Source organism: Globicephala melas, chromosome 14 (genome assembly GCF_963455315.2).
Source record: "Globicephala melas chromosome 14, mGloMel1.2, whole genome shotgun sequence".
In the NCBI taxonomy this organism is placed as follows: domain Eukaryota; kingdom Metazoa; phylum Chordata; class Mammalia; order Artiodactyla; family Delphinidae; genus Globicephala; species Globicephala melas.
In genome coordinates this window covers 76,926,845-76,939,690 of record NC_083327.1, presented here as the reverse complement: position 1 = coordinate 76,939,690, position 12,846 = coordinate 76,926,845, and the positions used below count along the sequence as shown (strand labels likewise).

Below are 12,846 nucleotides of genomic sequence, written 5' to 3'. Positions count from 1 at the left end.
GGCGGGTCGGTCATCCGGTTAAGACCCGGACGGGCCCTGCAGCATCTCTGCGGTCAGGGTCCACCCTGGGTGGCCTTGGCTCTGGGCCCCGCTTGGCCTCAGCGCCCCGCGGCGTGAGGAGGGGGCAGCGCTCACCACGTCAGCAAGCAGAGCCAGAGCGCGTCCGTCCAGCTGCCGGGCCCCGACGGCACAGCCGCCCGCGGTGACTCCCGCCGCTGCCACTCTGCCACTCGGTGGGGGGGGGGGGGGGGCTCTTCTCCTCCACTGTGTGACTCTGCAGATGCCTCGCCATGACAACGTTTTCTTTTGCCCAGAAAAACAGGATGGAAAGGGAGAGCCTGGAGGAGAGCGAGAGAGCAGGGGACGGAGGCTGGGGAAGCAGAGGGCTGGGGACAATGGAGGTCAGAGTGAAGGAAGAGGCCAGAGGAACACGGAGCCAGCGAGTTCATAGGAAAGCCCCCACCACCGGGGCACAACGGGAAGGTGGCTGAGTGAGCTCTCGGGTGCTGGGGTCCCCACCTCACAGGTGCAGCCGGAGAGCAGGGGGCGCGGCGGCCCCAGGCCTCCCCGAGGCGAGACCTGTGCCGTCGGGCTCCCCGCCCAGCCCCTGCTGCCTGCCCACGGGCACATCCCACATGAGCACAGGGCCCCGCCCCCTGGGCGAGCCAGCCCCGCGCCGGAGCTCTAGGAGCCCCCAAGGCAGAGGCTCAGGCCTTTGGGCCCTCGTCAGGCATCACCCAGCTGGGGGCAGCTTCTGGGTATCCGGCCCCAGGTGGCCCACAGCTCTCAGCCAGCAGTGACAGCCCCCTTCCACTGGCCGGTGTGCGCTGTCCAGGGACACACCGGGCCTAACACAGACCCCTTTAGGACCACAGCCACGTCGATGGGGGTAGGGGCTGTGAGAGGAAGTGGAGAGAGGGGCCAGCACCGGTGAGATTTCTTCCCCCTGCCACCGTGTCCCCTCCTCCACTGGGCACGCCTTCCTGTCCCAGGCTGCGGCCAGGAAGCCACCCACTCGGCGTCTTCCCGCTGCAGGGCGTGAGGCACCCCACACCTCCACTCGCAATGGGCCTGCCCACGCCCGGCGCTGAGATTTGGTTTTCCTCCTTTCTTTCCTTCCCTCATCTGACACTGTGAGTGGCATCGAAGCCTGTGGGACAGAGTGTATAAATAATCTTTGGCCACAAAGAGGGCAGTGATGTCCCTTCCTTTCACTCCAGCAAAGACTTGGCATCTCCCCGGTACATCAGCCCTAACAATCAAGGACGGACCAAGAACAGGGGGCTAACACCCTGAAGCTAGGAAAACAGGGAATTTTTTTTAAAATCCAGCAAACTACAAAGAGACCAAATGGCCTTTCAGACACCAATGAAAATGAATCCCAGACATTTTAAACAAGTTCACCAACTTGCCCCCAAGTCCCTTCCGAAAGGAAGCAGGGTGCTAGAAATGTAGAACAGTGCGTTGGAGAGCTAATGCGGAACTCAGCTCTACTTTGATCCCTCCCAGCCTGTGTCCTTCTGTGCCCTTGGTGACTCTCTCTGCCCTGAAGTGATGCCTCTCTTCCAAAAGGCGAAGAGTCTGCAAGACCTCCTAAGCATCTCTCATTCACAGCTCACTCCTGCTAAGGATAAAGGCAAACCTAACATACACTGCTTTTATTCAGTCATTTGAACAGCCCTTTAGAAAAGGTCATCAACTCACAACAGTCTACCTAAGAAAAATAAGCTAAAAGATGGGCAGGCTTTGTCTCCATGCAGATGACAAAGAGCTAAGAGGACTCCACGGCCAAGGCCCTCAGCTTCCAATTCTTTTTTATCTCAGGGGACAGCTCAGCAGGATTTGACCACAGACACTAACTTCAAGAAGACTGGGTAGGCAGCCTTGTGGCTAAGTCGTGCATTAGGTGAGCAGAGTGGGAAAGCATTCAAAATGTGCAAATGTATGAGCCACGTCGGGAAGCGGGGTTGCTGCTCACCTAATAATCAATCTCTCATGTCTGGGCTTCTAGTCATCCACGATCCTCTCCACTACACAGGCTTGGAGCTATTGTTATTTTTACTTACAGATGAGGACACAGAGGCTTAGAAAGACTGAGTACCTTGCCCCAGGGCACGCAGTGGTAAAGCCTGGTAGCCCAGGATACAGATTCAGGTTTCCAACTACTGAGATCAAGAGTTCTTTCTATTATACCACCACCTACAAGAAAAGGCTACCCGGAATTGAATCACTGTGAAAGATGATTGTCTCGCTACTGGGGAACATCAGGCTCCAGATCATTTTTCAGGGACAAATGGGTTTGCTGTAAGGATGCAACCTCTCTGTTCCCTCCTATAGGAATTATGTCAGACAGCATGCATTCAGAAATAGGCATGTTTAGTTTCCGAAAAAGGATCATGATTAATCTATTCAACGGCAGCCATGTAGAAAGACTACCATTTACAAATAAATTCTATTTTCGCTGGACTTTTTAACAAAAGCATCTTACGACCAAGAGATCCTGAAATAATGCAGGACACTCAAAGACAGACAAGAAAGATATATAGTTAAAAATGCTGAAAAATAAATCACACGAATCTTTTTCTTTTCCTGTAGCTTCTTAGAGACGCAAGCTCTTCAAAGCAATTCATGCAAAAAACTCAAAAGGTTAAGCTAAGGGGGTGAGCAGGCATTAAATATTCAACGCAAGTTATGTTCATGCCGGACACCAAAACCTAACCATCAGTGCATGTCCCTTTTTTCTACCTTGAAAAAATAAAACAGGACAAAATATATTCTCAACATGATTAAATTGCAAACAGCACAACACACAGTTGTCAAGGCTATCTGTCTCCAGATCCTCAGTGCTCTCTGTTCCATCAACACCACGCCTACAAACCTCAAGAATAATCACTGCCAAAGCTACACCCGAGGTGATTACATACCATTTTTCTAAAAAGCTGAAAAAAAATATTTAAACAGGAGTAACAGAAGTAAAACACTGCTTACCTTACAGAAAACGGGTTTCACTCTTGTGGATTTTCTTTTACAGCAATACGCCCAATACAAGTACGGACAACACTCCAAGAAAATTTGACAAAGCATAAAATTGTTTACTGTCTTCAAATTATCCTTCTCTCTTTTCAAACATATTTGACAGAGTAAATCTTTTGGAATTTCCCTAGGACTTTCTGATACCTTTCTATTTCAAAAGGACAAACTATTTCAGAGATTCATTTAGAGACCTATGCATCCTTGGAATGAGGAAGGAAAAGTTGACAGTGCCGCCGAACAACTAGTATCCGAAAGAAATTCTCTTAATCCTGAGCTGTAAAGAGTGCTTGAAGATTACTGCCCAGATCCCTTCCGGAAAGAAAGGCTTATCTTGTCTGCATAACAGTCTTTAGGCATTTTAGAGTGAAATCAACTTTCAAGACAGAGAAAAGAAAACCACGCAAGCATGCCTACATTTGGATCAGAAGGCACATCCCTGAGAATCAAAGCCCTTGTTTACTTACATGCTGTACATAGAAAGGAAAAGTTCAAAGAAACCTGCACCCTCTGTGAGAAATGATTCCATCTAAGTCGGCTGCTGGGAAATGAGTAAGACACGCGTTCTCTCTCACTCTCATCCCAGGCAGTGAAAAAAATCCCAAACTGTTCTTTCAAGTCACATTCACAAGGGCTTCCTAGCGCCACCAAGCTCTTCCTTCAAGGCAGCCTGGGGGTTGGGGAAGGCTCACCCCCTTGCTCTGGATTTCCACCCCATGCCCTGAACCCGCCTGCTCTGGGAAGGTGCCGGGTTAGGGCACACAGGGAGACGGCAGGACCACCGAGTGCCACATCTGCAGAGCCAGCTCAGAGGGCGACGAACAAAGCAAGCGGCACTTCTGTGGGGACGGCTTTACACACCTCAAGTTCCCAGAACAAACCAGAAACTCCTTCAATCCCCTCACTTCTAAAAGAACTGTTTATTCCTTTCAGGCTCCAAACTATTGCAGTAGTGCGAGCTGACTGCTAACAATATTGAAAAAAAAAAATTCCCCAAACCGGAGAGGTTGACAGGGGCACACAAAGAGCTGTGACAGTAATAGGCACCCTTGAGGAGAATGGCGGCAATCAATTATGAACCATTTGCAGAAATTGCGGGGCTGTCAAAAGCCCTACTTACAGCTGTGCTTCTTCAAGCCAGGCTGCATTTGATTTTCAAAGGACATTATTCCTGATTCTCAGGTGTAGAATATTGTTAGTAAAAATACCCCAAACAGCCCAGGTTCAACCAGGGTCTTATCTGAAAAGAAGTTAATGACCCCTGAGAAGGTTGACGGGCCAGCATGAGAAGCCCAGGAACCAGAGACAGGTCTCCCCTCTGGGGAGTGACCACCTCCTGTGGGCACCATGGGACAGCGCCAGGGCCATCCCGAAAGACCCAGGACCAGCCCCCGCTGGACAGGCACCCTAAAACTCCCAAATCACCGTTTGGAAAATAGGAAAGCATTGCTTTTAGATATAACCTGCTGTTTCTAGGAGGCTAAACATAATGAGAGAAGAGACATTTTATTTTTTAATTCTTCAAAACTTCCTTTTCACTACTATCCATCACAGTGATCACTTTGGATGATCACAGATTCTTTTTTCCCCAAGGAACAAAGAATATGTAAACCGAGTAGCTGCTAGGCATTTGCTAGGATTTTTTTAAAATATACTGAAATCCATTATTATAGATAGATATCTTCAAATTTGAAAAAGGTGAGCTGATAACTACTCTAGACTTGAGAGGAATCTGACAGCAAATGCTTAACATGCTAATATTCTTTAATATTTTTTTCTTCTGTGTTCCTTGATATCTTTTGCTTTTTCCTTTAATCATCTTAGCAATGAAAATTAGGGCTCAGAGAGCTCCAATTTCAAGCTGAACTGCAGTTTTCACTCCTCTTCTAAATTTCTAACTGATGCTCCAATGTTCATCTTAAAAACCTTTGTTTAGTTATGATAGGCATTAATAGAAATGGAAATAGCCTCAACATGGTAACTTTCTGCAGATTTATTTGATTGAATCTTCACATAAAATAAAACCTGGAAAAGAATTTAATTTCCTCCTTAAGAATTTTAATGGCGAACTCAAACATCGTAACAGAGAGGAAACCATTATCCCTAATGGCGTTAACGATCTCCCCAAAGCTGCCACCTGCGACAGTGCCGCACAGCCACACTGACCTTAAACAGAGAGCCTAGCTTCTTGAGTGTTGCCTTAGCATTCTCCTTTTTTAAAAAAGTCAAGACAAAGCAATCCAGACGCATCTATTTGATGCTCTAGGATCCACTGCTTCCAAAAAAACGATGAATTTGAGCTACAATATTGGGTTCCCACAAGTAAATAACCACCAGAGAGAGAACAGAGCAGAGAGACTAAAAATGCTGATGACTGCAGTTTAGTAAAAGAAATTGCTTCCTGGGGGCATAACCAGGCCAGTGAAAGTAGCTGAGTATTTGGTTTGTATGAGGAACTGAGAAGAAAGGAAAGGAGATTTTGGAGGAGGTGGCTAGGGAATGGGGGGAGGAATTCAGGGGGTAAGAAAGGGAAACAGAGAAGAGAGGTGAGGCCAGGTGCCAGTGGCCGCTTGAACCTGCTCTGCAGCTGGCAGGCTCTATCCCACCCCATCCATCCATCCCACACTGAGCACCACCACCAGTCACCTGGGGCTGGGCCAATGGCCAGTCACCTAAGGACCGGCTCCTACGAGTATTAGTTTAAACCCAACTGGGGTGTGGTCCTGCTATAAATTTTTTTAAATACCCATCATAGTTTACATTGCCTCCACTCTTGTTTTGTATTTAAGACAAAAGGAAGAAATATGAAACAGAGTTATAATCTCAAAGTCAGTTAAAACTGGACTGTGTACTTACAAAGATCATGTCAGACAGACAATTTCTGAAAAGAGAGCTAACTAAGAACAGTTAAAAATGTAGGAAAGGGGGCTCCCCTGGTGGCGCAGTGGTTGGAAGTCCGCCTGCCGATGCAGGAGACACGGGTTCGTGCCCCGGTCCGGGAGGATCCCACATGCCGCGGAGCGGCTGGGCCCGTGAGCCATGGCCGCTGAGCCTGCGCGTCCGGAGCCTGTACTCCGCAACGGGAGAGGCCACAACAGCATACCGCAAAAAAAAAAAAAAAAAACTGGAACCCTCGTGCACTGCTGGTGGAACGTAAAACGGCGCAGCGCTGGCTGTGCAAGCCAGTTGGGCTGTTCCTCAAAAAAGCTAAACATAGAATTACCACATGACTCAGCAATTCCACTGAGTGGCACACCCAGAAGAAGTGAAAACAAGGTTTTAAACAGATATTTGTATGCCAATGTCACTGCAGCATTACTCACAACAGCCAAACGGTGGAAACAACCCACGTGTCCATCAATAGATGAATGGATAAACAAAATGTAGTGTGTGTGTGTGTGTGTGTGTGTGTGTGTATACACAATGGAATATCATTCAGCCATAAAAGGAGTAAAGTTTTGATACATGCTACCACATGGATGAACCTTGAAAACATTATGCAGAAACAAAAGGACAAATATTATACGATCACACTCACATGACATAACCAGAACAGGCAATGAGACAGAAAGTATAACAGAGGCTTCCAGGGGACTAGGGGGTGGGATGCATGGGTGGTTATTGTCTAACGGGTACTGAGTTTCTATTTGGCAGGATGAAAACGTTCTGGAAATGGATAGTGGTAATGGTTTGCACAATACTGTGAATGTTAATGCCATGAAGCGCACACTTGAAAGTGGTGAAAATGGCGAAGTTTATGTTTTATATATTTTATAACAAAATGACAACATTCCAAAAATAGTTTCTCTTCAGCCAAAAATAAATGTAGTAAATGAATACAACAGTAATTTTATGTGACCCTCAGAACACCTGAGCTTAGATTTTCCTTGTCAAACCATCCTAGTGTACAAAGGACCACGTTTGCAGTACTCTCTGGTGGCATGCCACAGGGCAGGCAAGAGGTTGGGCCAGGGTCAAGGATTCCTACTAGTACTTCACTTCAAATAAAGAAGGAAACTATTTTCTTTAAAGAAAAAAAAAAAATGTTTGTATTGACTGTTGTACCTAGGGATAGGAGAACTCCATCTTTTTCTCCTCACCTCAGGTGCAGGTGGGAATCAACACTTGCCTGCCAGGCCCTTGTTTGGGATCTGGGGCAGCATCTTACCCTGAAGGTCTGCTCCTTCTTCTCCCTGTGGGAAACCTGGTCCAGCGTGCCATCAGTCTGACTCCTTTTCAGGCCAGTTGTGATGTCAGGGACATTGCTGAAATCTGCATGAAAAGTGACAAAAACATAGGCGAGTTTGGCCATCTGCAAAGAATAGTAGTGAATGACTTAGAGGCTCAGAGAAAGAGAGGCAAGAAAAAAGTTAACTAACACCCTAGAAGGCAGGACACCATTGTCCGTAGTGATACTGACGCTACCATATGCATAGCTGGTCTTCTAAAACAGATCCGGGCTCTGGCTAAGTGAAGAAGCACTGCATCTGCCTGTTTTGCATCTGTTTTGCCTGTTTTGGTCAAAGGAGGCCAATGACCAATCAAAACACTGACTTAAATGCCTGGCCACTCTTGTCACTGCTGTGCAAACTTCACTAAGTACACTATTATACAGTGTTGGTACTTTCCCTCCTTTATTTTTGGCTAAGTGAGGGCAAAATCACCAGGGATATCTGGGTAAACCAATGATGCAACACCATAGATTCTTACTACAGTCCACAAATTGCTCATTTGCGAGCATAATTCTTCTTTTTCTGGCATCGACCACATACTAAATTGAAAGTCCCAAGAAGAACAGTAAACCTTTGTTAACTTCCAGAGTAAGGGTTAAGAAACAATATAAAAGGTGAGCAGAGCATGTGCCTTTCCAACCTACACTTATACACATATGCCATCCTCAACGGTAAATTCAAGAAAGATGGAAAGACCAGCCTCTATCAAAATATTACACAGGGCTTCCCTGGTGGCGCAGTGGTTGAGGGTCCGCCTGCCGATGCAGGTGATGTAGGTTCGTGCCCCGGTCCGGGAGAATCCCACATGCCGCGGAGCGGCTGGGCCTGTGAGCCATGGCCGCTGGGCCTGCGCGTCCAGAGCCTGTGCTCCGCAATGGAAGAGGCCACAGCAGTGAGGGGCCCGTTTACCGCCAAAAAATATATATATATATTACACAGATTTTCATTCTAATTTTTGTATTTGGTAGACTATCCTCTCAACTAGGTGAAACCAGATGGTTTCTGATCTCTGTCAGCCACAAAAAGAAGTCATCAATCTCATACCTGTCTGAGTTGATCTAGGCAGAAAAGGCATGGATAGACATTGGCAAACCATCCAGCATGATGGAGGCAAGGACAGTGGTCTCCAGGAGACCTTTAGAAGCTATGGGAGCCCTAGGAGGTTGTTGGAACTCATGGACAGAAATGCTGGTCCATGATCCAGGCTGATACCACCAATCACTACACAAGAGGAGACCTCAAGAAAATGTCATAATGGTCTACAGAGTTCTGGAGCTCCAATTTCTTCTTCCTTTTACTTCTTCCAACACCCTAACCCCGCCCAGAAAAGGACCACGTCGTCTATTTCACATAAGGAGATACAGACAAGGGAGGTGGGAAGGCTTTTATGTCTTAGGTGACTGGGTAGATGGGGAGAGTACGGGCTGGGAGTGGAAGTCACAAGCTCAGCTTTGGCAAAGCTGATCTTGAGATGCATGTGGGCCACCCAGTGCAACACACCCCCAAGTCCAGTAGTGCCTGAAAGGTCTGCACAGGGATGTGGCTTTGGAGCCCTCATCATACACTTGGCAGTGAAGCCACAGGGATGGATGGTGCCTCCAGGGAGCATGTGCAGAATGGGACAACAAGAGGCCCAGGGAGAGAGCCCTGGAGCTGCTAAGGCACAGTGTGCAGGACAGGAGGTACCTGTCTCTTTAGAGAGAAGCAACAGCCAGAGAAGCACAAAGAAATCAAGAAAGAGCGATGCCACCGACGCCACGCAATGTAAAAATACATTACCTAGGCAACAGAGTCAGATCTGCATTACTGCTGCCTTTACCTTATAAATAAAAAGCTCCAATATTTCCAAAGAGCTGTATTAAGTACAGGAAAATACAACACACAGTCCATGCATTTAGTCGTGATGATGATTTCTACAGCGCCTGCTCTGTGTCAGGTATGTACTACGTTCTGAGGATACAAAGATGAAAGCGACCTCAAGTCCCCTGAAGATCTCAGAGCCGGCACGGCCACAAGGAGCCTTGGAGCCCGGAGGCGCCAGATGGATATGCTGGAGAAAATAACATGGCTGATGTCAAAAGCGGAAGTGAATTGAGTCATCGCTTCAATATATTCACACAACTTTGGAACTTCCTTAAACGCTGGAAATTCCCAGAACCACCTTTCACCTCTTACAAAGGCAAAGTGTTTTCCCGCTAGCAGAACATGCCATGCCCTTCCTCTCAAAATCCTGCTCACCCCAGGACCAAAGGCTTTACTATGAATCGGTGAGGCTCTGCAGCCACCTCTGCAGTCCCTTAACTTCAGGGGGGCCCTTGGTGTGGCATGGGTCCTCTCTGAGGCAGGGCTTGGACAGGAAGGATCACAGGACCCAGCTCCCACCGAGGCTGGCCCCGGGGACCCCTGAGAAGGCAGGTCTGCAGATAGGACGTCTCGAGCTGTTCCGCCACCCAAATTTCAAGAGGTTGACAGGCAGCTGGGCATCGACAGAGCCTTGGGGGTGACTGATTCCCCTTCCAACCCCACCAGCAGGGCGCCCGCGCTGTCCTGGAGACGGCAAAGCACGAGGAAGCCTAGCTTGACAGCATCCACCACTGCGGACCTGGGTCCAGGAGCCTCACGTTTCAACTGGACCTGCATCCCTGTCTGTAAAAAGCAGTGTGCCCTTCACGTTCTTTCTAGAGGAGAAATGAGAACAAAGGAGGTTCTGGAAGAATAGAAGAAAAGTGGAGGCCGGTAAAATTCGAATCCTTATTTACAAAGCTCTTTTCAACAGGCACCGCGCTGACATCCTGTCCTGGATGCCAAATGCCTAGGCATAGCCCCACTTACACTCTGCCCACATCCTGAGCGCCAGCTGCTAGGGAAGCGCCATCCTTCCCCTCCCAGCCCAAAACTGCCTTCCCACCTTGGGAGAGCCTCCGTGTGGCCCTGTTCACTGGACACATGTTGGGGCACGGGATCCCTACCAGGGAACACGGGGCATGTGTTACCAGGGCCGTAACACCGCCCACCCTGGGCTCAGCTGCTGCAGGACAGATGGTCAGACGCATTCCGGAAGAGTCTTTAGCCAATGTGATTGTAAATAATGAAAAATAACAAAATTACAAAGCCAAGTCATCTATTTATAACTGGTAAATACACTCTTTTGTCTTTCTCCTCTCATTCCTTGTGGAAATTAACACTTTGGGGGGAGGACTAGCAATCTGAAACATGTAGCATCTAACTCTGCTGACATGAGCTGCTACTCAGCCGTGAGTGAGCAGAGCCGTGACTTTCCACGTCACAGGCTCTGTTCCTCTGTGTGGACCACTCGGTCCATTTATTTATCCCCTGGTCGGATGGGGGCTGAGCACTGCATACCCACAGGGTACCAGGTCCTGTGTCAGATGCCGTACATGAGACCAGCCTCAGACATCTTTCTCCTTTAAAACAAACACTTTCGGAGAGCGACGACACACTGGGCAGGCTATCCCAGAAGGTGACTGCCCCCCACTCTCCTGCACACCCTACAGTTCCCCACAGACAACAAGGGAAACACGGGGCTTCAGGTGAGATACGCCCTGGTCACTCAGTGTCTTCCTGTTCTGGGCATCAGTACAGACCCCACAGGTATCACAGTCGGCCAAGTAACTGGCAACCCCAAACCCTTCATAATTAAAGGTCAAAACATGTGTTCAAGTAACATCCTGGGTATCAACGTAAAAATGGAAACGTTAGGATAAATGCTAAAGTTAAGGTTGCTTCGCCCATACAGCTCACAACGTGAATTCAAAGTCCGCTTTTACGTCACTTCCAAATCCAGTTTAGCACAGTTAATATGCAGGAGTGTGGGCTTTGCCATTTATCTCCCCCAGGCCTGTAAGCAGCAGCAGGCTATCTGGGTGCTAAGTCTGATGTGTGCAAAGGGGACTTTCAGGAAACAGGTGTCACTGGGGGTCGGGAAGAGGGTTTGGTGGCGTCCCTGCCAATCTCCCACCTGCTGCTACTCTTCAGGAACCTCTCTGCTCAGCAGGCAGCTAGGATGTTGGGCTCATCTGGCTGATGCCATCCCATCACCCCGTCTTGCTGGCTGCTTCCTCCTTACTCAACCAGGCAGCAAGGGCAGAAGCAACAAGTCCTTCCCAGGCCCCGACACCCACCCAGGTGGCCGCCAGCAGCGCCCAGAGACACCAGGCAGCCTCTAGCTGCAGGAGGGCGGGCGATGTGCTCTTCCCCGGGCGGCAGCCAGACAGCTGGTTCCCAGAAAGGCGAGAAGTCTGAGCATGCCACTGTGTTCTCAGGAACAGCAACTGTAAGAGGAACTGAGTTAAAATCTCGAGAAGATATCAATCCCGAGGCCAAAAACAAGAAACTAACATGAGAGGAGAGCGTTTGTTTCTCCCTATTTAATACAGTAAGACTTTTTCGAGAACAAATGATGGTAGTCACAGTGTCAGGAAAAGCTCTGCTTCAGTTTGTGGGCTGAGGACTCATTTGAAGGAGACTGAAAGGACAGGCAGTGAACACAGGAATTATTTTGAAACTACACTTTTTGTGCTTCAAAGCATATTGTACACTGATTCTCAATACTATAAGCTCCAAAGCCCCCCTTTTGATAATATATACTTTTACTATCCTGAAATAAAATTCTTTCTTAACGTAATCTATCTCCACACATAATTTCACAAAAAAATAATATATGCCTTAATAGTAACACAAGGAGAAAAATAAATGGAAAGTAACAATTTTTAAAAAAATATGTATTTCAGTATGTAAATGCTAGGGTACAAACACTCTAGAAACCGTGACTGTAAGGAACGGCACCCAGGAACGGAGGAGAGCTTAAACAAGCTTTATTTGGGGACGCTCCCGGGCGAGGTTCACTGGTCCGAGAGAAAGGGGCCAGAGAAGTCGCGCCCGGGCGAGGGTTTGGGCAGAATTTATAGGGGAAGAAGGGAAAGGGGTGTGGTGAATCCGGGAGGGCGCAGGGTATTCCTTACTTGGCGGTCTTTTCGGGTATCGTAGCAACATCTGGTGCCGGTTGCATCAGTCTTGGGACTGTTAGTCCCGCCCCTCGAAAGGCGGGAAGGCTGGGCTGGGTGGAAAGTCCCCAGGTCAGTTCCTAGAACTGGGTGGTCCAGAAAGTTTCGGTCTGATGCAACGTGTGAGTCTGACTGCGTTCCCCTGTCTCGGGCCAGTTGGCCTTAAAGTGATGAAGCTGTGCAAAGCCTGTCCCACAGAGAATCACGGGGAATATCTCAGCTTCATCACAGACCCAGGCCGGGGTGTCTTGGTGGAGATATAAATGCCTACTGGGTGCTGCCATCACACCTACGGGGCGACATGATTTTCCAAACGGGCAAAGACATTTGACAAAGTTCTGAACAAAACAAAGGTCAAACTGCCATTGATTTATTGGGTTGATGCAGTCCTATAAAATTCAAAGTACCCTACAGCTGAGGGGAAAAAATAATTTGTGTTCACTTGTAAAACGGAGCTGGTTCGTGGCTCAAGTAATTACACCACGGTTTTCACTTACATGAATGTCCAGGAGAACAGGTCTGCAGTGTGAGGGACTGACTTAAACACGCAGGACAGCCAG

The 12,846-nt window shown here is 48.2% G+C and overlaps 1 protein-coding gene across 6 annotated transcripts in view; it reads right to left on the bottom strand.

Moving 5' to 3' along the window:
• Nucleotides 1–12,846, bottom strand: part of TIAM2 (TIAM Rac1 associated GEF 2) — a 127,183-nt gene that overhangs the window by 36,684 nt on the left and 77,653 nt on the right. For 3 of the 6 annotated variants that reach the window (XM_030853085.2, XM_030853091.2, XM_060283703.1), the window contains one exon: nt 7,199–7,302. In XM_030853085.2, the coding sequence (XP_030708945.1) occupies nt 7,199–7,302 (104 nt within the window). The other 3 variants (XM_060283706.1, XM_060283707.1, XM_060283705.1) reach the window with 3 other exon arrangements.